The sequence below is a fragment of the Lipotes vexillifer genome, unplaced genomic scaffold, assembly GCF_000442215.2.
Source record: "Lipotes vexillifer unplaced genomic scaffold, Lipotes_vexillifer_v1.1 scaffold195, whole genome shotgun sequence".
NCBI lineage: Eukaryota > Metazoa > Chordata > Mammalia > Artiodactyla > Lipotidae > Lipotes > Lipotes vexillifer.
This window is the reverse complement of record NW_006799532.1, coordinates 387,955-414,650: the sequence shown is the minus strand read 5'-3', so window position 1 is coordinate 414,650 and position 26,696 is coordinate 387,955. Positions and strand designations below refer to the sequence as shown.

Sequence of the window (26,696 nt, the reverse complement as noted above, 5' to 3'; positions counted from 1 at the left end):
GCGGGCCTCTCACTGTTGTGGCCTCTCCCATTGCGGAGCACAGGCTCTGGACGCGCAGGCTCAGCGGCCATGGCTCACGGGCCCAGCCGCTCCGCGGCATGTGGGATCCTCCCGGACCGTGGCATGAACCCGTGTCCCCTGCATCGGCAGGCGGACTCTCAACCACTGCGCCACCAGGGAAGCCCCCTTGCTCTTCTTTTGATCTTATTTTGGTTTTCATTATTTTTTCTCTTTTAAACTGGCCTGAAAGCTCTAAAGACAGAAAGAATTTTTTACTAATTAATTTTGTATTCTACAGCAGTATCGTGTAGAATAATCTGAGAAGCTCGACGAACTGGTTTTCCCAGAAACTGTCACAAAAACAGTAAATTTTATTACCATTCTCCCCTGAGGACTGTCAAAGAGTCACTGTTAATTCACGCCCAGTGTTGTCTGCGTTTTTCTAAATAACTACCAATCTGCCATGAACTTAGGAGTTATAAAGCAAACACTTTATGGGACAAGTTAAAGCTATTCATGTATTTGAAATCTTCCCTTTCAATACAAGAAAAAGTAAAATAGAAGTTCCTTATATCATAAAACTAAAGTGACAGGGCGCAGTGGTTGAGAGTCTGCCTGCCGATACAGGGGACACGGGTTCACGCCCCGGTCCGGGAAGATTCCCACATGCCGCGGAGCGGCTAGGCCCATGAGCCATGGCCGCTGAGCCTGCGCGTCCGGAGCCTGTGCTCCGCAACGGGAGAGGCCACAACAGTGAAAGGCCCGCGTGCCACAAAAGAAAAAAAACAAAAAAAACAAAAAATTAAACTGACAAACACACACTTTCTAATAAAGTTTCCAACCTTTGATAAATCTTCTCAGTATACAGGCTAGCGCTCAAATCAAAATTTAATGTATTTTATAATAATGTGTATATTAAGCTGAAGTATTCAAATAACTCAAATAATTGTTGAGGGTTCATTCTAACCCCCTGGGATGAATACAAAAATAAATCTTTTAAAAAAATTTTTAAACTTTTACTTAATCTATTTCCAATAAATATCTGAGATGGCTCTTAAAACTCACAAAGGACAAATATGCAATAAAAATTAATTTTTTAATTAATTTTTAAAAATCAAGGAGAAAAATTTCCTTTTGAAAAGGTTAATGGTGATTGATACTAGAGCTGAGCATCAAATGTGGATCTGAACTCTCTAGGGGTGTGGATGAAAAAAGAAATATTAAATTACATAGATATCACACTCAGAAGGGAGGAAGCACACCAATTAATGAGGAAAACAAAAGCTGTCCTGGTATTAAACCTAGAAAAAAAATTAAAGACACTTAACATCACAACAAATATTTAGCAGATTTCAAATGCTTTTTCTTTTTCCAGTGACCTTCCATAAAAGCCAAGAACATATTTAAAGGACAACTCAGTGAAGATGATTCTGAAAAGGACTAAACCAGTGTGTTCGGATTACTGTGTAAACTTTCAGTGATCTAACGTGATTAAGGCTAGAAAAGAGGATAACTAAAGAGGTGATGCAGAGCATGTTTCATAAACCGGTCGTTTTCAAATAGTGTTTCATTCCTACCCTTAAAATTTTTTTGCAAATATATATACCCCACCTACATTTTGATGTATTTCACATTTTAATGTAAAGAGTTGGGAAGCGGGGGTGGGGGATGAATTGGGAGATTGGGATTGACATGTATACACTAATATGTATAATATAGATGACTAATAAGAACCTGCTATATAAAAAAAAAAAATTTTTAAAAAAGAGTTGGGGAGGATGAGCTTACTAAGGTATTTTAAATACTGACAATTTAATAATAAACTGTTACATCATGTTAAAATGTAGCTAACAGAATCTAAATATACCCACCATCAGCCATGTATACATAAACAAAATCTTGAATAGTAATACATTATATTCCTTTTTCCCTTTGAACAATTCCATTCCCAGAATTATTTCTTATTTTAAACTTGAAAACCTTTAATTAATCATTTATACATCATAAAGTTATTTTTTTTAACTTTGTGACCTTAAAGTTCTTAGTGATAAAAAAATTTTTTTTCTGGTTTATTACAATTATTAGTATATAACTGACCAAAAACAGTAAATTATAAATTTTAATAAATAATTATTAAACATAAGAGATAAAAACTGTATATGAAAATAATTTTTTATTTAAAAATTAACTCCATAGCCTTAGATGAGTAGTCCCAATTGCTAGAATAGAATAAGATTTAATACCGATTCTATTCCTATTCTTCATTTTTTGATAGATATAACACTAAGAAACCTTGTTCACATAAATAGTTTTAGTCTGTCAATTTTTTGGACTTCTTTTGAGTTATATGTCAAAATATCACATAGCAAACAATCAAAAATTTCAATAATTGACATCTACATTAAGTCCTCTGTAAATTTTATTGCAGGCAAAGAACTGTACTAGTAGAAAGATTTGACAATTACCAAGTCATTCATTTTCTCAGTATCAACACCAATATTTCAAATTGTCCCTTTACTGGAGGTCAAACATTTTATACCATGGTAAAATTGCACACAAGCAAGAAGAGTATTATATACTCTTCTATAAAATGGGAGAGAGTTGACTATGGAAGAGGAACTGGGGAAAAAAGAACCTCTATCTCAGATACATTCTCAGAACCTAAGGACACAGAAATAATTCCTTTAAAACCACCCATGCTGTGTATACCATGTTAAGCCTCCACATAGCATAGTTTGAACAAAAGGAACTTAAACTATATATTCTAAATACCACTTTCCTCAGCCTAGCTTTGAAACAGTATGATAGTTCAGAACTGTACATATTCTATAACAAGCGCCTAGGGGATTCATTTTATCTTTAAAATGCATGCAAATTTTGCATTTTATTTTAGAAATTAGCCATGTTTGTTTTAATGTAAAAATGTTGCTCTCCTACCCAAAATGCTTCAACAAAACTGGACACCTCCAATGGAATACTACTCAGCCATAAAAGAATGAAATTTTTCCATGTGCAGCAACATGGATGGACTTGGAGGGCATTATGCTATGTGAAATAAGTCAGACAAAGAAAGACAAATACTGTATGATATCACTTGTATGTGGAATCTAAAAAATACAACAAACTAGTGAATATAACAAGAAAGAAGCAGACTCACAGATACAGAGAACAAACTAGTGGTTACCAGTGGGAGAGGGAAGGGGGGGCAATATAGGAGTAGGGGACTAAGAGGTACAAACTATTAGGTATAAAATAAGCTACAAGGATATACTGTACAACATGGTGAATATAGCCAATATTTTATAATGGCTATAAATAGAGTAACCTTCAAAAACTGTGAATCATATATTATACACCTGTAACTTATATAATATTGTACAGCAACTATACTTCAATTTAAAAAAACAACAAACACAAAAGGAAAAAAAAGAAAACTGATCATTTAAGTATCATTTTAATTCTGTGGCTCTGCATATCCCCAAGAGATATTCATGCCCCAATTTGAGAAGCAAAGACTTTATTTTTCTAAGGTCACTTTCCTCATCTGTAAATGAGGGTAAATACAATAACTATTCATAAGATTCTTATAAAGATCAAACAAGGTAATTCATGTATGATAATGAAAGCTCATGCAGCTTTCACTCAGTCAGTGAACAAACACTGAGTGCCTACTATCTGCCAGGTACTGACCGTACACTGGGTATCACTCACAAAACACCAAAATCCCTCAGAGCTTACATTCTCAGGGTAGGGATAAGATGACAATTAACAAAATAGGTGTAGAGTTTATAGTCATGTTGGCACATGAATTCTGAAGAAATAGGAGCTACTTTTATTATCAGCACTAACATGTTATTGAACATGCTACTAAAATTTAGCAACCTAACCTATTAAGCTTTCCCATAAGGAAAGCCATCTGCTGCTTCACACAAAGAGGAGCCTGAGCGCTATCTTCAGGTTGAAACAAGATTATCCTCAAAACGTAATTTCGGATTTTCTCCAGAATATGCACAGTAGCCAACAGCTAATGCGTTTCCACAAAAATCAAAAGCCAACAATGCAAAGTGCTTTACAATCCTTCAGTTTTTTATATAATTCACACACCATAAAATTCACCATTTTAAAGTATACAACTCAGTGGGTTTTAGTAGATTCAGAAGGTTGTACAAGCTTCACTGGTTTCTGCAAAAAGTAAAGAAAAATATACCTGGGATCTATGGTTTAGTACTGAAAATCCACTTCATGTAATATCCTAAATGAGGAATAAGATATTACCTTTTTAAGGAGATCAATGGAATATGAAATGGGTGTACTATACTTTGAGCTCATTAAAAAAGGACATATACTTGTAGTTAATTGAAGAAGTGGAGGTTTGAAATTCAACACTGAAATCAAGTTTTGAAGAGTTTTGTTTGAAAAAATAACTTCTTGGAGCTTTAGTTAATATGGGGTCATTAAAGGACAGATGGCAAAAGATTAATGAGTTTCAACCAGAACAGCTCTACTCAAACTAAGGCAACAACTGCATGGAATTCATTCCCTTTACATTCATTCCCTTTACATCTATGTTGGCACTAGCTGAGTACACATCCCTAGAATTATGGAAACAGTCACCCAAATCGTTTTCTGTAGGGCTTCATTCTCTCGTTGACCTAGAGTCTACAAAGTCAGCTAACTCTTCAAGACCTATAAAACTTGGTGAAATTCACTCAATTGTTGACAGAAAACCAAGCATCTAAAATAAATCTTGACAAAACCATACAATGGGCACCTATGTCCCCAAATCTACCTTCATTATTAGCACAAAGGCCAAGCCAGACCCTCCCAAAAGGTCTACCGTACTTTGATACCTTTGAGGTACTAACTTATAACATGCTAAACCTGCTCTCATACTGAACAAACAGTATGCTCTAATCAGCAAGTCTATTGCTAACATGGCTAAAGTTCTTCTGTTCACTTTTTGCTTCCTAGCAATCTTTATACAATCCATACCTAAATACCTACCTCAAATCAGCCAAAAAATGGACCAGTGCTGTTAGTTGTTAATAACTTGTTCATTATCTTCATTCATCAGCTAAAGATAAATATCCTTTATTTATTTATTAAGGATATTTCTGCATATGAGAAAATCAGAAGTTCTCTGGAATACTAAATACAGTTGACCTTTGAATGATGCGGGAGTTTAGGCATCAACCCTCCGCACAAATGAAAACCGGCATATAACTTATAGTCAGCCCTCTGGATCCGTGGTCCTGCATCCATGGATTCAACCAACTGCTGACCATGTAGTACTGCAGTATTTACTATGGAAAAAATCTGCATATAAGTGGATGCATGCAGTTCAAAAGTGTTGCTCAAAGGTCAACTGTAGTTCTAGTGTCTCTTGCTACATCTTACTCTTTCTTTATTCATTAAACGACCACTGTCCAAGGCATCATCATCCCAGCCTGTGTAAATAGCCTCCTGCTATAACTGGCCCCCAGCTCCCACTTCTGCACCTCTACAGTATATGCTCCACACAGCAGCCAGAGAGTTTATCGCTCCCTACATAAAGTCCACAAATAAGCATTCCATATCACTCCTTATGGTGGCTTCCCAAGCCCTGCCATTAGGTTTTTCTTCTTCCTTGACCTCACCAAGTACCCCTTTCCCACTCACTAACCTCCAGCCACCATGGCCTACTTTCTCCCCTCATATGCTAAATGTATCCAGCCTTAAGGATTTTGCACTGGCTATTCCCTCTGCTTAGAACACTTTTCCCTCTGGTTTTTATAGAGCTGACTCCTTCTCATTCAGATCTTGGCCAAAAATCACACCCTCCAAAAAGCTTTCCTGATCACTCAGCCTAAAATAGCCACCTAGTCAATCTCAACCATTCTTACTTAATTTACTGTGTAGCATTTAATACTTAAATTGTGTATTAGTTTGTCATACCACTAGAACAATAAGCTCCACAAACACATAATCTTCCTCTACTATATTTCCAGAATCTGGAATAATGTCTGAGCACACAGAATGTGCTAAAAACTTTTTGTGGAATAAATGATGCATAAAATGTCTGTTACATGTAAGGTCTTGTGTTATGCAGCCCTTACTCCTGAATACTCATTGTCAGCCTGAAACATACCCACGCTACTACGTTAAGTGGAAATTATTAACTCAACATGGCCTACAATATCCATGTCAAAATTATTAAGCATAGTCATCTGTATTATATACCTCAAGATTACCAATGTAAAATAATCCCCAGACTTGTTCCACTTATTTGTATTTAACATTAAGTTATGCTTATACATACACAGCCAGTCCTACACAAACATCCCATGGGAAAAACAAATCCTCAGATGGTGTTTTTGGCAAAGTCACTGTCAATTATAGTGACGTTATACCATGAAATAATGGGAAATAAAGAGTACAAAAAATTTATAACTCAGCAGACTGCCAACATGAGATTAAGACATTGGCAGAAAGCATGCCATATTGCTCCTAGAGAGCCACGGTTTAGGAAAAATGTTCTTCATTATGGATCTGAAAACTTCGATCATCTCACTATAACTTACTGGCCATAACAACTTCCCATCTGTATAGTAAAATAACCTAAAATTTAGCAGTTGTCTAGATAAAGGAGACTGGTATGGAGATTAAAACCTTGGGCCAAAGTGTAAGGTCAATAGGATGTCAACAGGTAAGTTATAGAGATGAGACAGGTGATCTCTTGGTTGTTACACCAACTCAAAGTTGGTGTAAGTTTAATTGGTAAGAATAACAGGACTTCCCTGGTGGCACAGTGGTTAAGAATCTGCCTGCCAATGCAAGGGACACGGGTTCGATCCCTGGTCCAGGAAGATCCCACATGCTGCAGAGTAACTAAGCCTGTGTGCCACAACTACTGGGCCTGAGCTCTAGAGCCCACGAGCCACAACCACTGAGCCTGCATGCTGCAACTACTGAGGCCCGCACGCCTAGAGCCTGTGCTCCGCAGCCAGAGAAGCCACCACAATGAGAAGCCCACTCTCCGCAACTAGACAAAGCTCTCGCGCAGCAATGAAGACCCAACACAGCCAAAAAAAAAAAAGAATATTAACTTCGAGATAAACAGAGCTAATCAACTTGAATCCTAAAAAGTTTAGTGAGAATTCAGCCTGTCCCAAATGGTAAGACTATTCTCTCTTAGGGAGGTAAGCAAAGGTGTTTAAGGAGCCCATACTCTGCTGAGTAGTCCTGTAGCAGATCACTCATGTAGGAGGGTGAGAACTAAGGCAGGAATAAAGCCAGTTCTTTTGGGGCTCAGAGTTCCAGACAGGTCCTACCTGCCTAAGAAAGTTCTTCTGAGTTCACTTAAAATAGTTATCTGGCAGAGGTACACATACCTCCTTTCTAAAAAGTCAGGACAATAATATTTCAAATGTTTGTATACTCTGCTCTAGCAATTATCAAAATTAATCCCATCACACCCCACATCCTACCTTCATAATAACCAAACGGCCAAGTCCCCCAGATCACAGGTCATCACCCAGTACTCATCTCCAAAATATTCTGTACATCCACGCCATAGTTCAATGGCTCTCAAACTTTTCTGACTTTAACTAAGAGTAGAAATATATACTTTACGTCATGACTTAGTATACACAAGGGTGTGTATCACAAAAGTCACCTAAAATACTTATCCTTACTAAATGGGATGGACACTATTTCCTATCCTATTGCATTTCATATCTTAAAAATTCCAGTCATAAACAATTACACTGATTTAACCATCTGACGTTTGAAAACCAACCCCCCACCTTACCCATCCCACCCCCCCAGTCCTTGAACTGTACACTCGAGTGACTGATCAGCAGGCTCTCCTATACCCTCAGTATTTTCTTTAAACATTCTCTCAAGTTGCTGGGCTTACTGAAACTTGGCTGTCCCTCAAAGATCCTATCTCCCCTAAAGTTCTTTCAAATTCAAAGAGAAAGAGTTTTGGGCTTCCCTGGTGGCGCAGTGGTTGAGAGTCCACCTGCCGATGCAGGGGACACGGGTTCGTGCCCCAGTCCGGGAAGATCCCGTGTGCTGCGGAGCGGCTGGGCCCGCAAGCCATGGCCGCTGAGCCTGCGTGTCCGGAGCCTGTGCTCCGCAACGGGAGAGGCCACGGCAGTGAGAGGCCCACGTACCACAAAAAAATAAAAATAAAAAAAAAAAGAGAAAGAGTTTTTTCTTTCTTTCTCTCTCTCTTACAACTACATATCTAAGGGTCAGGAAGTGGTAATTGCCTCCTTTCTCCCCATTTTTCTCAAATCATCTATTTTTCCTCCTCCAAAAACAGGAGCTCCTCTGAAGCTCATAGGATCTGACTATACTACTGTCTACCCTTTCTCCCTGCTTTCTTCTTATTCACTAAAGACTTTAGTTTCTGTTTCATGTTTTCCTCTCCATCCCAACTCTTGTCCTCATTCTTAAAGGCCTCAGTACCCATGTGGATAATCCACCCAACATCCTGAGTCCTCTGACCTATTTGTCTACCCAACCTCACCCACCTAACATTACAGGCACAGGCTTGCCAACACTAGTAACTACACCATCTCCAATATCTCAATCAAGCATCCAATTCTCCAATTTCTACTTCCTATCCTCGTAACTCACTGAGGACTGCCCTCTGCATTCCTTGAACCCATCAATATTTCGCATCCACTGACTGACCATATTTCTTACTCTTCCATAACCTCTTTCACATTCCTCCCTACCCAGTATAGATTCCATGGTCCATCATCACTGTTATTACACTGCAAATATGCTTAATTTTCTTGACCTCTGTGGTTTTTCCACTTGTGCTATAGACCCCATTCTTATCCTTTCCACAATCACTAAAATGGGAGATTACCCAAATCAGCATCCCTTTCATCTACTATCTAGTGATTCTCCTTCCTAGCCAAGCAAATTTATTGAAAGAATTGTCCATGCTGACAACTGTAACTCTCATTCACCTTCAGCCCAATCCAATCTAGCTTCTCTTCCCACTGAAACTACTGCTATCAAGGTTATTAATAACCTTCATGCTGCCAAACTCAATGGAAATTTCTCTTCCTCCATTCAAACTTTCAGCCAACAATCAATGTAACAGACCACTCTCTTTTTTGAAAACTTCTCCTCTTCTATGTCTCTCCTACCTTACTAGCCATTCTTTCACAATCCACTTTGCTGATTCCTTCTACTCTAACCCAATTTTAATTACCAGACTTTCTCAGAGCTTTGTTCTGGATCCTTCTATCTATCTATCTACCTATCTATAAACTCCAGTCCCATTACTTGGAATACTACTTACGTGCTAATGACTTTCCAGCTCAGACCTCTCAATTAGTATACACACATGACATGACATCTCCATTTGGATGTTTAATAAGCATCTCAAACTCTGCATATTCGAGGTTGAAATTATTGTATTCACCCATATAAATTCTTTCCTAAGGCAATCTCAGTAGATGGCAATCCAATCCACCCAGTCACTCAATCTATCTATAATCTAAGGGCTCACACTTTGAGTCTTCTCTGTCATCTTTCACAACCAATTCATTAGTAAATTCTGTCAATTCTATATTCACACAGAACTAGGGTCTATTCACTTCTATCACCACATGTGTCTAGGCCATCGTCATTCCTCATTGTGCTACTGTTAACAGCTACTTGCTCCTCACTTCCGCTTCTGTCAATTTCATTTCCAATTAACAGAAACCTGTACTCAAGAGTGGCCCACACTTAAGTGAGATGCCAGTAATCCCCTGTGTAAGGACTTCAAGGCCTAGAAATGCTGGATTCATCAGCTGTAATCTACTCTCTCCTCCTTCCACCCCCAACTATATCCAACAGAGAGAGACCAAAAGACACTCTGTTCAGCAAGGGCTTCTTAACACAGTGATGAAAAAAGCACCAGCATCTTTGGGAAAGATTTTACTTTCCCAATAGGCCAGGAATGTTGATGTAAGGAATGAGGTCTCTGTTTTCAGTTTGGATGGAAAGATTCTAGGAAGGTAGAAGCCAAGGGGTACTTCTTACCACAATACCAGGAGTTGGTCATCAGACTGATCCTACCACAGGGCCCTTTAGTGCTGGTTAATTGACAATGGGGTCCCTAGGACAGAAATAAATCACCTCTCCAAGGTGCTAATTCAATAACTGAAAAATTCCTAATCAGTTAAACAAATGCCTAATTTGAGCTACAGCAAATGAGCTGGTCTTTTAACATCTTCTGCCAAAGCCTTGCTCCCTCTTCCTGTCTGTAAAACAGTAGTTATTAACTTTTTCGGCTATAGTCTCCTTTGAGAAGTTGATGAAGATAGACTTTCTCCTTAAAAAATTCATAACAGGGGCTTCCCTGGTGGCGCAGTGGTTAAGAATCTGCCTGCCAATGCAGGGGACATGGGTTCGAGCCCTGGTCCGGGAAGGTCCCACATGCCACGAAGCAACTGAGCCCGTGCACCACAACTACTGAGCCTGCGCTCTAGAGCCCGTGAGCCACAACTACTGAAGCCCGCACACCTAGAGCTCACGCTCTGCAACAAGAGAAGCCACTGCAGTGAGAAGCCTGTGCACCACAACAAAGAGTAGTCCCCACTCACTGCAACTAGAGAAAGCCCGCGTGCAGCAACAAAGACCCAACGCAGTCAAAAATTAATTAATTTTAAAAATTCATAACAAAAAGTATTACACACATTACAAAGGTTCCTGGAGAGCATCCTGAAACGTGGACTCTCAGGTTAGACACCTCCCTAACTCTACTGGTTCCTGCCAAGTTGGCCTCTTTCAACTTTTACAGGAAAAATAAGAATAATAATAATGTTCCTTGATGGTGCATTCTCTTCTGAATATTGTCCTCTTTCCTCTACCTCTCATTCAAGCTTCACAAGAGTAGTCTAACCACTTTATGGGGAGATGTAGAAATGCACATACGCGTACGTGTTTGTAAATGCATAGAAGCTCTGAAAGGACATACCAAAAAAACAACCAACTGGTTAACAACAGTTTCCTCTAGGGAAGAGGCTGAGCTTGAGAGACTGAAAGAGGAGAGAGATGTTTCTCATTGAATATCCTTTCTACCATGTGTGCAAATCCTAATCAAATAATATCAAATAAATTTTTTTAAAACTTTTAAAACAGCAGGCTACATTTTTGCTTCTAATATCTCATTTCCCAGAAACTTTCTGGCATCCTAAATATGACTTCTGGTCCTTCTATCCCTCAAAAGCTGGTTATATCAAAGTCACCAGGTGACTTCTAATTTGAAAACCCAATGACCACTACAAAGTCTTTATCCTCCTTGATCTCTCCACGGCATCCAACAAAAAAATCTTTCCTAGGCTTTTATAACACCACGTTCTCTTCATTCTCCTACTACCTTTCTGGAAGTTCCTTCTTACTCCCCACACAACTAATTTATTCACTGCCTACAGTGTGACAAGGTATGTTTCTGTTTGCCCCTATGTTGGGCGATCTCAATGTTTTAGCAAACCACTATGACAGGAGTTCTCAAAGTGTGACCTGGGAAACCCTGGCGGTCCACAATTTCTTTTCAGACGTCCAAGAAACAAAAGTATTTTAACTCACCAACCCCCTCCCCAAACCTGCTCTTCTTGTCCTACTTCCTACTGACCCCTGCTCCAAGTGACTCAAGCCAGAATTGTAGCTAGCATCAACAATTCCCTCTCTCTACAATCATCAGGTACTCATATCTACTAATTTCTGTTGACTGAGTCTCACACCTTTTCATACCTCCTAATACAGCATTAATTCAAGCCATCATTATTTTTCTGGACTAAAACAACTCAAACTGCTCTCCCTACTTCCAGTCTCCCCTTTTCCCAAATCACACCTACTGGATATTCACCTATCCAATACCCAATCTGACTTCCACCATTACCACCAGCTCACTTAAGTTTCTCAACTTGCACCAATATTGCTCCCAAGATACATCAGCTCTCTACAAGAATTTGTTATTATTTTGTTGAAGATAATTAAAGCAAACACCTGCTAGATGGTTTAATTAAGTACTTAGGACACAACCATACAGAATCCAATGCTGTGTTTATAATCACAATAGCATACTACCATAAACCAAGGTAATTCATGAGAAAATAATGGCAGACTTATACAATTAATTCCTTCAAGAGAACATAATGCTCTTTATTTCCAAATGTTTCAAATTTGTGAAATGTGATGAAAGAACTGAGTCTTTCCAAGGTATTAGCAGAATTGACAAGTCAGGCTAAAATATAATTTGTTCCATACCACATTCATATTGTGAGCAAGCTGTAAAATATATGCCACATTAATGTTAGGGAACTTGAATTTTATTAGTTTGTAGATTTAATTCATAAACATTTCAGTGTTGTTAAGAGCTAGAAACACAAGGAATTCAGTTTAATATTTACACATATGAAACATTAAACTAAATTCCTAGCAAGAAAACCAAGATACTCAAGTTCCTTAAACGTATCCTGCACTGAGAAACACCGTACTCTTCTTTACCCAATCGTAAGACTGTTCTCTAATTTTTAAAGAAATGTATCTTTTTAAGAAATTAACTTCCTTCATAAAATGTTGAGGATCGTATCTCTAAAACACTGAAACATCTCCTCTTTGAAAAAACAAAGCCTGCATAAATACCTAGACAATATTCAGCTTTCGAAGCAAAAGCTGTATTGAGAGGCATAGCTCTAGAACTGTGCACTCCAATATGGTAGCCACTAGGCACATATGGCTACTTAACCTTTAAATAAAACTAAAAGTTCAGTTATTCAATCACACTAGCCACATTTCAAGTACTCAGCAGCCAAATGTGGCTGGTGGCTAAAACGCCTCCATCATCACAGAAACTGCTATTGATGGTGCTGCTCTACAACTTCCCCCTCTGAGTAAGTGTTGCGAAAGCTGCTCATGACCTCAAATATCAGCTCTAGGTTGATGACTTCCAAATCTGTCTCTAGTCTTTTTCCATTAACCTAATGGAATATCTTTAGTAACATACTCGATATTTCAATTCTACCTTATCAGCTGAAGAGACGGAAGTAGCGGCTGGAAATAATCAAGGCAGTGGCAAGAAAATAAGGTACAATGTGATCAAGAATGGAACAGATTTTTAGGGTAAGGTTAAGACTGAGTTTGAGACAAACGGGAATAGGTACTGTAAAAACCTTAGTAAATACAAATCGAAAGATAATTTCCACTCCATTGTACCCACCAATCCTAAAAGAATTAAAGACCAGTTTGCAAAGATCTTCAAAAGATATTTTTCCAAACACACCTGAAGATATTCACCCAGTAAATTCCCCTTTGATATAAAAGATACATTAAAATCACAGTTTATAATCAGTCAATATAAACAATTTAGCCTGTTTCAAAGTTTATTTTGTTCATTACATTTCTAATTCTTTAAAGATACGAGTCTTTAAAAAATTTCACTCCTAGGTATACAGCCGAAGAAAACAAAAGCACTAATTTGAAAAGATACACGCACCCCAATATTCACAAGCAGCATTATTTACAATAGCCAAGACATGGATGCAACCTAAGCATCCATCAACAGATGAATGGATAAAGAAGATGTGATATATAAAGATATACATATAGATAGATAGACACACACACACACACACACACACACACACACACCCCTGAATACTACTCAGCCATAAAAAAAGAATGAAATTTTGCCGTTTGCAACAATATGGATGGACCTGGAGGGTATTATGCTAAGTGAAATAAGTCAGACAGAGAAAGACAAATACTGTATGTTATCATTTACATGTGGAATCTAAAAAATAAAACAAACCAGTGAATACTAAGAAATAATAATACAATTAATAAAGCACTTCAGCCAGGTTCACAACTACATAGCAAAACACTACCTCAGATTCCTGTTTATCACTTTAAATCTCTCAATTTTCTCTATACTGTAGTAGTATAAAAAATACTTAATATAGTTATTATTAATTACCCACAAACATGTTTTCTGCTTTATAGAGATATTTAATGTTGGTGTTACTCCAAAAGAGAGCGTACTTGAAAAAAAAAAAAAAAAAAAGGAAAAACTCCATCTTCTGTCTACTCAACTAAAATAAAATCAGATAGAAAAATAAATCAGGCCCCCCAAAATTCAGACAGAGAGCTTCAGGGCTTCCCTGGTGGCGCAGTGGTTGAGAGTCCGCCTGCCAATGCAGGGGACACGGGTTCGTGCCCTGGTCCGGGAAGATCCCACATGCCGCGGAGCGGCTGGGCCCGTGAGCCATGGCCACTGAGCCTGCGCGTCCGGAGCCTGTGCTCTGCAACGGGAGAGGCCACAACAGGGAGAGGCCCGCCTACCGCAAAAAAAAAAAAAAAACAAAAAAAAACAGACAGAGAGCTTCAGAAAACAATGATAATAAAAGGCATTTCCAAAATATGTATGGTATATTAATTTATTCAGTAAACATTTATGACCACTATAAACTTCTGGAATGAGGTGAATAATACACAAACATTCAGCAAACATTTATTAAGTACCTACCGTATGCTAGGCTTTGGACTAAATATACCAAAACAAAACAAAAGACACGGACCCTGCCCTCACGGAGCTCACACTCTAGCTGAAGCCAACAAGCAATCACAAATACAACGGCCAAGCACCAGGGAGGCATTATGGAAGGAAGGACTGGTTCTGCCTGGAGGGTGCAGAGCGGGCTTCACAGAGACGGAGACAGTGGAGCTGGGCCTTGGATGAGTAGCAGTCCAGCAGATGGAGGGGAAGGGGGAAGCACACTCCAAGCAGAGGAAACAGCACATGAGCAAGCAGAATCTTGAAAGCACATGCCACGGTGCAGGATGACGAGCAGTCCAGCGCAGCTAGAGCGGAAAGGTGCATACAAACTAAAGAGACGAATTAGTTTTAGGTTTTTAGTGAATCATAACTACCAGGAAGTATATCTTCATATTACACTTAGTGCAGCTTAACTGTGATTCTGGTAACAACAGAGTAGTTTGAAAGCATTCCATTCATTTCATAAATATTTAAGCCCCTTCAAAAGACATCCAGCACTGTTCAGTTTTAAAAAGGCAGTCAGTTTCAGAAAAATAAATCGTAATTTTCCTCCATACATCTAAGCAGCAAAATAAGCCCAGAATAAAGACTTTCTTAAGCTGAAATCACCCAGCTTCGCCTCTGAACACTCAAGGTCCCAACCTGAGCACCCCCGGACTCCTACCACTACCTCATATCCTCCTTAACACCTTCAGAACCATCAACCCACAGTAACACCACAGTTAAGCGATACGGAGGCAATTCCAGCCTTCCCTTCCCACTCTGCCTCTAAACATGGTACCTGCCCATGCCCCTTTGGAAACCATGCCAGGTAACTAACGCAGTATGTGAGGAAACAGTGCATTCTCACCTCCACACCATTTTTTTGGAAATCAAACTATTGTTTAAAAAAAAAAAAAAAGACAACTGTTAAGCTAAATTCTGAAAAAAAAGAGGGATATGAAGCAGAGACCCCATATTCTCCAGGAAAAGGAAAAGGTGAGGAGGAAGAGAGCTCGGGTCAGAAAAGTTTCCTACACTGGCCACCAGGCAACACTGTTCACTGAGGTAGCTCGCTGCCTAGGAAGCTACAACGGGAACAGGAAAGGAACTTGCTAGGTAATTTCACATAAATTCCTGTTTACTTCTCACAACAACTAAAGGAAAGATTTTATTACCTAAATTTTACAAATGAGAAATCTGAGGCAATCAGAGGTTAATAAACTTGCCCATGACTGCATGAGCTGTTAAGCGGCAGAGCCAGTACATCAAACCATACCCACCCCACTCCATAGGCAGCCCCAGTTCCTCAAGTGAACGCGGCACTCCCAAGGGGCACGCAGGGCTACATCGGCCAAATACCTAGAAAGAAAAGCCCTTCCTTTTCCCTCCACCATTTTCATGGTCAGTGTGAGACAACGGTGGTGGCAACACACATACATGTGTTTCTCTGAAATTTAGAGGGAAAAAAACTGGGGAAAAAAAAAAAAAAAGGTTATCTAAGATTAGTTGTTTCGGGGCCACGGGGAGGTGGGGAGCTTTCTCTGTAAAGATACTGGGTGCTTTAATACAATTAAATTAGCATCAGAATTCAAATGCTACTCATTTAAATTCCTGTACAATAAACCATCAACTAAGCAACTCAGTAAAAGTAAGAGCTAATGGAACAATCTCCAATCACAGTATTAGAATGAGAATATTATTCCTAAAGGTCACTATCCTCAACATCATCAAAAAGTCAAAATAAAAACTGCTCTTTCTCAAATCCTAATCCTGAAAATTAACAGGTAAGTATAAACTATGTGGTAGGTAAGGATACTTGCGCCACAATAAAATTTTGCCTCTTTTTGGGCAACAGGAACTATTTTAAGGGGGGGAATAAAGGAGACAATTAACATCAACAAAGAAATCTTTTGTAAATAGTCCCAATGGGCCAAAAGTGTGATGTATGTTGGCCTAGAGAGATACTGAAATGTTGTTTTCAACTGTGCACAATTTTACTTAGGCTATCTCTCTGTAAGCCAACTACCAGAAAATTAATCAGATATATAAGTCAAAATGCTTTGGAGGGGGAGGAGAAAAAAAACTGGGACATTCAGACAACCAAAATTCCAGTGACACAGTACAATGTAAGATACTTTTGGGAGAGCTTTTGGAATAGCATTCATTTGCTATAAGTAAATTAACCAACCTTATTTTGATTGAGAGGATCATTCCGCAGTCTCTGTTTGTTCTTCTGTAATTTACTAGGCATCATCTTTCCAGTTCTGAAGTCAAAACTGCTGAGGTCAACAGTATTTCCCAGGTACCTTGCCAACTGAGGTTTGCTTCTGAACTTCTTACCACTTGGACTAGAAGAAAGATAACATTAATTGTACAAAAGACAAAAATATTTACCCTAGATCACTACATAACCCTTTTCTTCATGCCTTCTTTTCTGCTCCCAATTACTATCACATCACGATATTACATATTTTTTTTCAAAGAAATATTAGAAGTTTTAAAGGAACTTAATTAGAACTTTTTATCTCCTGTAAAAAAGATAATGTGTCATCTAATATAATACTCCACTAGGTACACCCCTGGAGCACATAACAGATGTGAATACTGATTATCCCACTGGTCACTCACCCAGCAACCATTAACAGAATCCCAACCCAAACAGCATGCACAACACAATGTGCACGCTGCAAACGTCTTCAATCTTACAAATTTTCCAAACTGATTTTTGAAATTTTTTTTTCTGTATTACACATACACAATGCCAACAGTAATCACAAAGAACTTCAAAACAAATTGTTCTGAGGTCAACAACTCTTGTTAACAACACATTTACACAACACTTGGAACCCATATAATCTTTGCGCTACCGATTTGAACTCCTAACATTCACAACAGAAAAAAAAAATCTGTTGAATTTCTGACAATATTTAAATGCTCCCTAACGTTACTGAAAGGAGAAAACTAAGGCAAACATTTGCAAATGTGTTTGTATGATGCTGACATGACTTTTGTTAGCCTAACTCTTATCTGAGAGAAGGATATCAAGAATAACTTACTTCCTGTAAGAAAAACTGTCGGAAGCTGGAAAATGACAGAAGTGCCGGAATTATATAGAGGGCTAATAAACTAAACTAGTCTTTCCTAAAAAATTTTTCCCATATTGCACTGAAATGTAAGAAAAATTTTATAGGAGGAATACCCCAAAGTCTCATCTAATAAATTTTCTGAACCAAATGTGCTAGAATAAACTGCAGGGGGATATGTCACCAGAAGAGAATTGTGAGAATTCTCAAATACCTCTCAAAGAAGCCAACATGTCATATTGAGAACTTAACCTTGCACCAACTGACTATAATAAAAGAAAAATAATTCAACAGGAAGACAAAAGAGAAAAGGCTGGGCTTCCCTGGTGGCGCAGTGCTTGAGAGTCCGCCTGCCGATGCAGGAGACGCGGGTTCGTGCCCCGTTTCGGGAAGATCCCACATGCCGCGGAGCGGCTGGGCCCGTGAGCCATGGCCACTGAGCCTGCGCGTCCGGAGCCTGTGCTCCGCAAATGGGAGAGGCCACAACAGTGAGAGGCCCGCATAACGCAAGGAAAAAAAAAAAAAAAAAAAAAAAAAAAAAAAAAAAAGAGAGAGAAAAGGCTGGAAAACCAAGCAATTTACATTTCCCTGGAACAGCAAAACTTCTCTCTGGGTCAAGTCCAAATCAACACACCCCAGTCTGTCACAAACTCCATGGTATTCTGCCACCACAGCCTTCAACACAACTGAAGATCGTATCAACATTCTTTTTCCACAATCTCATGACATAGCTATTCCTGAAACACAATTCAAGGTATAGAATTCAGCCTACAGATGAAGATAACAACCAGTTAAGACCAGAATGTAACAGAATAGAAAGAAGCAAACAACAACCAGAACACAGCAGAGAAAAGAATACAGAATTATGTATAAACAAACCTCAACTCTCATTCTAATCCAGATTTCCAAATATGCTCAGTATCACAAAATAAAATAGCACATAACCCTCAATACTGTTTAAAACTTGAATCATTTCTGCTCACTGCAAACTTCCACTCCCAAACCTGATCTTGTGTTGCCCTCTACTGTAGCATCATTGTCTACTTAGCAACTAATCTTCAAGCTAGGAGGCCAAACACAATGTTCGATGCTCCATCCCTCAGCCCACACATCCAATACCAAGTTCTAAATGTTCAGAGACTCCCCAATGCTGACAAAATAGTTTTGCCTCCTTAACAGAACATCAAAAACCGTCCATCTGTTCAGGTTTTTTTTTTTTCCTGACTTTTTCCCACCAGCCTTGAACACACCTCACATTCTAAACTCAACATCACCAAAATATGCCATGTACCTTTGACTTCCAGCCATGTCTTTCCAGGTGGAAGGTTGAGCATAAGCAATATCCTGTCTATCATAAAACTATTAAATCTGGGCTTCCCTGGTGGCGCAGTGGTTGAGAGTCCGCCTGCCGATGCAGGGGACACGGGCTCGGGCCCCGGTCCGGGAAGATCCCACATGCCGCGGAGCGGCTGGGCCCGTGAGCCATGGCCGCTGAGCCTGCGCGTCCGGAGCCTGTGCTCCGCAACAGGAGAGGCCATAACAGTGAGAGGCCCGCGTACCGCAAAAAAACAAACAATTAAATCCTCCAAGCCCAGCTAAAATGTCACTGCATCTATGAAGCTGTCTGTGATTCTGAAAGCCCACTTAGAAATAATTCAACTATCTCTCAATTCTACTTCATTACAATTCTAAACATTCCCTTGATTAGTAAACAACCAAAAATTACGATGTCCCTTATTAAAACCCTCAAACATAACGTATATAGCCTAGTACTGAACAAAGTAACTTCTGAGAGCAAAAAAAAACACCTCTCAGTTGAATAGTTAAGAACATGGTTTTCATTTGCAGACACAATGGAACAGAAAAGTCTATGCTTATATAAAACTTACATTGTCTGGAATTTAAAAACTGAACTGGAAAATATTTTCATGGTTAATCTTATACTACATAAGAAGTGAAGTATTACTAAAAAACCCAAGTTAATGAAAAACTGGTAAAGAGTACCCTGTTATTATATCCTTATATAATTACAAATAATTTTAATTAAGCTAAAATAGGCATATAGTCCTTATAATCAGATATTTCAGTTACTGGTAAATTAGATTCTGATAAACTACTTGTTATACAGATACAAGCATCTGTAATGCACAGCTACAAGTACTGGTCATACACACTGTTGCCTTCAGAATGTGCTACAAGCCATTTTCTTCTGCATAACTGCTATAGCTTGTGCTTGGTGCTTTAAGGAAAGTCAACCTGGCTGCCCCAGGGGATTTTAAGACCAGGGACCTTCCTCTGCAGGAGATGAAGGCAAGCATATTAGAAAGGCAAGGCCCATGGGAATGGTTAAGCAGAAATTCTGTCCATAGGGACCACTGCACAGCGGCAAAATGACTCTGGAAGTGGCCAAGGAAGTCAGTGCTAGATAAATAAAATGACTGTATGTCACTAAAGTGACTAAGTTATCATCTGTCTGCCCTCTAAGATGGCTGCTGTTAGGTAACAGTCTCAGACACACCAGGACTTAATGTGACTAAGCTTTTATTCTAAAAGCATCAAGTTGTAACTCAGGGAAATTATTTTTTTTTAAACTCTAGTAGACTAGTGAAGGATATTAGTCACTTTCAGTTTTCTCTGCCCAAAGCGATTACTTCTAATCCTGGTAATGAAATACTAATATTTCACTTTCAACCACAAAAAATTTCCCTACCAACTGCCCCCTAGATCTGCCTATCCTGAGCCAACCTGTGATCTCACCTTTAACTTGTCCTCCCCACTAAATACCCTAAAGAAAAGTAACTATTAAATGAAAATCAAAAGCATGTTACATTTTTCCCATTCATATTAGAACATTTCATCACTTGAACTATGTCTTTGCTTGCCTTCATTTTGATTAAGCTGTTTAAAGCAACTTTTTTTAAAAAATTGAAGTATAGTTGATTTAAAGCACTTTTTAAACCTAACTCTACCTTACAGGTTTCTAACTGTAGATTATCAAAAGGAAAGAAATTTTATTTGGCATCTGACTTTCAAATCTAAAAAAAACTTTATTGAGATACCAGAAAGACTTAAATAACATTCACCTTAACTTAGTAGTATTCCAATTATGTCACTCTATAAACTCATCTGTAAACGGCATTACTGGAGCTAGACAACTGTAATATGCCCTGCCAGTCTATGATATGAAAATTAACTCTCTGAAGACCGCTGCTTGCATGTGAAACTGCACTCTAAAAATGAGTAGTAGAGCAAACGAATTTTTTCACGTTACTTTGGTAAAATGGATAATCATGATGTCAAGTCAAACCATTATGAGGAGACCAGAGGTCTGAGCAAACACAAGTATACCTTCAAACCAGTTTCTAACAGTATGAACTGTGGGGGTGGCGGCAACCAGAGTGGAAGAAGATGGACTGGCCTATCAGCAGGGAGGAGCATCGTGGACGGCAGATGGTTAGGTCTATGTCTCAAGAGCAAGTTCTAAGGCGTATGGCTCTCCAACAACATCAGGAAATGCTTTGTGGGGAATAATAAAAATTCTAGAAGCTACAGCATTGGAAAAGTTTGAGAATAAAGAAACATCAACTTTCTATTTTTTCTATCCCTCTAAGTGTTAAAGTTTACTGGTTACAAGAGTGTTAAGTATTGAAAGAAAGATTTCTCTAACTTTAAATAACAATTTTTTCCAGAAATCAAATTTTAGCTGAGACTAAAAATCTGAAAGTAACATTATCTTTTTGTACCTCAGTACAATCAGAAAACTGCCAAACCAATTAATTCGAAGAAATATATACCAATTTTTTCAAAACCACATGACTTACACACAGGAAAATCCATCTAAAAGTCAGCTCCCAGTCCCCCTTAACTCCTTTCCTCCCAAACTTTAAATGTAGGCCTTTCCTAAAATGAACATCCTCAGCCCTCCTCTATAGTTTGTCCCAGGCAGAATTTATCTACTCTTATCTTTTACTATCTCCCATCTCTGATCAATTACGAAATCCAGTTCCTTCATAATCACCTTTGAATCCATCCTTCATTTCCATTTCCATTGCCACTGCCTAAATCAAGTCTTTATCACCTCAAGTCTCAATCACCACAATAGGCTGATTTTCTATTTGCTAGCCTCTTTGCATCCTAAACTAGCCAGACTGCTCTTCCTCAAACACCACTATTACCAAAGTGCCAGTTTAAATGCCTTCAACAGACTTCAACCCATTAGCAAAAGGGAGCCAAACATTTTAGCCCTGCATTTGAGATTCTTTGTCATCTAGTCTTCTCTTAACCTTTCAACCCTATTTTCCACTCCTCTTACCCAGTGACTTCTGCCATATTGGTTTATTCAAGTCTATTCTGAATCAATAGGCTGAATGATTTCCCTCTTCAGCCCTATGCAAACCATGTATTTTACTTGGTCCAGCATGCGAGTCTCCACCCCCAATCCCCAAGAGCCCAGAAACACTAATCCATCTTATACCTCTTCCATAAAGCCTTAACAGAACAAAGTAATAGGAATTATGTAAATAATCATGAACCGCCTGTTGGCATCTCTTTTAGTTTGAAATACTGAGTTCTGTATGGCTGTAAAACTTCTACAAGTTCAAATCTTATCTTCACAAATAGCATACTGAAGTATAGTTATTAATGAATGAAATGATAGGACATCAAATGTGCTTCAAAATAATGAAGGATGAGTCAGGGTAGTAGATGTGGGTATGGATGAAATAAGGCTGTCAACTGTTGAACCGTATACTTGGTAGTTCTTTATATAATTCTACTTTTGTATATATGTTTGAAATGTTCTATAATAAAATTATGCAAGCTATTTCCCCATGAAAACTGAAAACTAGTTTTTTTTTTTTTTTTTTAACTATGAAGCGTTTCGGCAAGTAAATTGGAGCATGAAAGAATTTCCTTAGCAGCTGGGGTGGGGGCTGGGGTGGAGAATTATTTTTAAAGTATCAACAAGAAAAAAAGTGTATTTACAATTTGGCTACTGATAAGATAGGACAGCATTCCACCTTTTCCCTCGACTTAAATGTTTAAGGAATCACCACACAATTTTAAATGGTATGAAAGACCTTTAGTAGAATTCAAATTCTGTACCAATCATCCTCATTCCATAAACTAGCATTTATTTAACAAAAATTATATGCAAAGAGTATATTACTGGCAGCAAATTCTATTATCTCTATATCATGGTTACGAATATGCTTAAAAATTCAGGGTGATCCACTAAAAAATAAAAAATGAATGAACACAGAATTCTACCTAATCTCATCTCACTGCTACAAGCACTCACCTTCTGAAAAAGCAAAAACACTGGTTATTTTGGTTGAATTGGAGACTGAACACTGCCATAGAAATGTCAGAAATTAAGCATGCCTGGAAATTATTTCAAAATATAATGGGAGAGGTGGGAAGGGGACTGCATATTGATGAAACGAGACTGGCCAGGAGTCGATAATTGTTAAAACTGGTAGACAAGTACAGGAGGAATTCATTACACTTTTCTAACTACTTTTGTTTTTGCATATGTTTGAACTTTCCCATAATAAAAAAATATACACATAGATAGATAAGAACACCCAAAAAACAAACTATATTTCTTAAAAAGAGGCTAGGGGTCTCTGGAAAAGGCCTTTTTAAAGAAATGCATACATCACTGCACACATGTTAAAAAGAATTTTAAATTCATTCATCCTTGCTTTAATCTATGGATTCCTCCAGTATGAAAAGAACTATGAAAGAACATACACACATACACACACATGTGTTGGGGTGTGTGTATGTGTATATGTGTGTGCACAGACAAATATATTCAGAAAACAGAATGGAAGACAATGTGTCAAAATATTAACAGTGATTCTCTTTAGAACGATATAAGGATTGTCATTTCTCTTTATATACTCTTCTCTATTTTCCCAATTTTCTACACTGAGCATGGGTTATTTTTATAATCAGGGAAAAAATGGAATATTTTTTAAACCTGATGAACGTGTATAACCTAAGCTCTACCCTAAACACATTTCAAAATACAACAAAATATTGCAAATCCTCACATAATTAACAAGCACATGCTCCTATTTATGTTGGGTAATTAAGTGACAAGAAAGGAAGAAAGATTTTACTGATCTATTGACCATCTACTACACGCCGAATGCCTTACGTGTATCTTCATTTAATCTCACAAAATTCCATGAAGTAGAATTCCTACCCCTGATTTACAGTTGAGAAATCGGAAGCTTACAGAAGTTTAAAAATCTGTCCAAGTTAAAACAGTAAAGCAAGATTCAAGTCCTAATGTTCTGACTCAAAGTCCCTATTTTTATTCTAAACCAGTGCTATGCAAGTATAGTTTATGGACAGACTTACTTCAAACAAGGTCTTCAAATAAGTACAGAAATGGAGAGGAAGCATTTAGAAACTGCTATGGCAATATGACATGGTAAATTTATGACTTGTAGCATCTAACAATAAAAAGTTGCAATGTGTATTTCATATATCCACTTTTGTATTATATTGCCCACTTCTGCTAGGGGCCTCCAGGAAAGATCTTTCTTTTTTAAAGAGATGCATACATCAATGCATACATGTTAAAAACAATTCTAAGGACATTCATTTTTGCTTTAATCTATGGATTCTTTCAGTATAAACAGAAGAGGAAAAGAATACCAAGATACAGTAGTCAGAAATCATCAAGAGGATGATGTCCTTCTTCCGCACATTTGTAAATCACTAATAACTGTTCCTGACAAATGCTAAGTGTTCAATTTTTAAGATCTAATTTTAAATTATATTTACTATCATTTGCATTTACACACTGCCTATGTAGTCAAGTTCCCAAACAAATGAGTTTGAATTTATACTCTAATAAGATAAGGCAAAATCATAAGATCCACATATATTATTCAAATTTCACCCTATTTCATACTTCTACTTCCTTGAGAAGTTTTAGTTTTTAGAAGTTCTGACAAAATTAAGTAAAACTTCATTTTTCAATTTGCCTAGTTATTTCTTAGTGGAAATGGCAAACAACAGTAAAAGATCAACAGATAAGAGCTGCAAGTAATACCTATCAAGTCAAACAGTAAATCCATGAAATAAGAGTCGATGAATTATTTCTTTTTTTTTTTGCAGTACGCGGGCCTCTCACCGCTGTGGCCTCTCCCGTTGCGGAGCACAGGCTCCGGACGCGCAGGCTCAGTGGCCATGGCTCATGGGCCTAGCCACCTCGCAGCATGCAGGATCCTCCCGGACCGGGGCATGAACCCGTGTCCCCTGCATCGGCAGGCAGACTCTCAACCACTGCGCCACCAGGGAAGCCCTTGATGACTTATTTCTAATTCATCATGCTGGTCTAAGAAATCTCAAATACAAGCTAAACATTATGAATCTCTATTAGTCCCATTATAAAGTGTAAAACGAAAGCAAAGCAAAAAAAATCATCATCAACTTCACAAATCATCTGCTTCTGTTCCATTAATTAAAGTTAAATTACGAAAACTTAAATTGTGACTCTATCTCACAAATGAAATTTTAAAAGCAATTTGAAAAAAATCATACATCAGTTTCTGTTGGAGATTATTTTTAGAATGTACGTGTATCGGTTCCTTTTGAGCTATGTATTTCCTCTACTACAGGTATTATGCGTGTTTTGGCAGGTGAGACTTTGCATGTCAAACTAAAAATCGGATGTAGGACAGATAGCAATGTTGCAACCTAACAGAAATCCCTCTAGCACACCACAAAAAGATGTGATGGTACAGTTGAGAAAAGAATTATCAGAGCACAATTTCCACCACACCTATGTCTTTTATTTCTGGATTCAGGCTTTAATCAGGCATCATCAAGAACAGAGACTAAAAGCAAGTTAAACTTTCAATTACACAATAAGAATTTAATAAATACTGTATTTTGTTCCTTTCTCCAAATAAAGGGATTTTTTTAAATTGGTCTGTAGGATACATTTCAACTATATCTCAACTCTGAAAGAAACATATAAAGCTTTTCCCAGGAACCACATAAAACTATCTCATAAGCTGCATTTAGCCTGCAAGTTACAATGTGATTTCTTCTAATTTAAGCTTTTAAAATGAAGAAGCTTTTAAAATGAAGGAGATCTATATAGCTTTTTGCTCCTCGGCGAATGTTGCCTATCTGAATATCTGATAAATAAGAGGGGCAACCCTAGGATAAACAAGAAAAAGAGAAAGAGAAATATTTCTGAACAAAATGGTCACTTCTGTTACCCAGAGAAAAACTGCTTTAATTATGTTAATTTACCACAATTTTTCCATTTTTTTCCCCCCTTCAATATTACATAGAACTGGAAGATCGTCTTTTGGTACAATAACTTCACTGCGAAATAGGATTGAAAATGTACCCCTTGTCAACTTCAGGATGCAAGCATAATAGTAAATAATTACATTATTTTAGTGGTACACCAAGCTTAATAAAGTAGATTAGGCAAGAGATGTTGCAATATTTCAGAATATAACTAGAGATATCTATGTGGGGCAGCAGCAGAGCAGGGTAGCTAAGAGTTGTGGGGTTAAACCACCTGCATCAGGATTCTAACTCTGCACCTACTAGCAGTACAACCTCAAGCCTATTACTTAACTTCCCTGTCCTAACTCCCCACCTATAAAATGGAGATAATTGTACAGCACAACATCACAGGTAATATAAAGCAAAGGCTAAGAGATCATTTAAGCCCTGTGTTACAATATTTTACATGCCATACATCAAACACTTATCTAGTATCTGTGTGTTCAGCGCTGTGTCTGGCGGGAAGAAGACAGCTGGGTGAGAAAGCCACCGGTCCTAGGGGAATGAACAACAGAGTAATACAGGAGACACCACGTTTAACTACACCAGAAAGAAAATATTATGGAGAAACACAGTTTACTGAACGTCAACGAGACTTCAATTAAGAACTGTGACCCTTGCAACTATACTCCAATAAAAATTATTAAAAAAAAAAAAAGAACTGTGACCCTTGGTATACTGAGCTAGTTTTTTCCAACAAAGACTACAAGGGAGAGTCTATTAAACCAAAAAAAAAAGAGGGAAAGACCTGATTT

The 26,696-nt window shown here is 38.0% G+C and overlaps 1 protein-coding gene across 1 annotated transcript in view; it reads right to left on the bottom strand.

Annotated features, from left to right (window-relative positions):
* Positions 1 to 26,696, bottom strand: part of MBD2 (methyl-CpG binding domain protein 2) — a 79,507-nt gene that overhangs the window by 47,136 nt on the left and 5,675 nt on the right. The window contains exon 3 of the mRNA XM_007471664.1: positions 16,719 to 16,878. Coding sequence (XP_007471726.1) covers positions 16,719 to 16,878 — 160 coding nt within the window. The remainder of the gene's footprint in view (positions 1 to 16,718; positions 16,879 to 26,696) is intronic.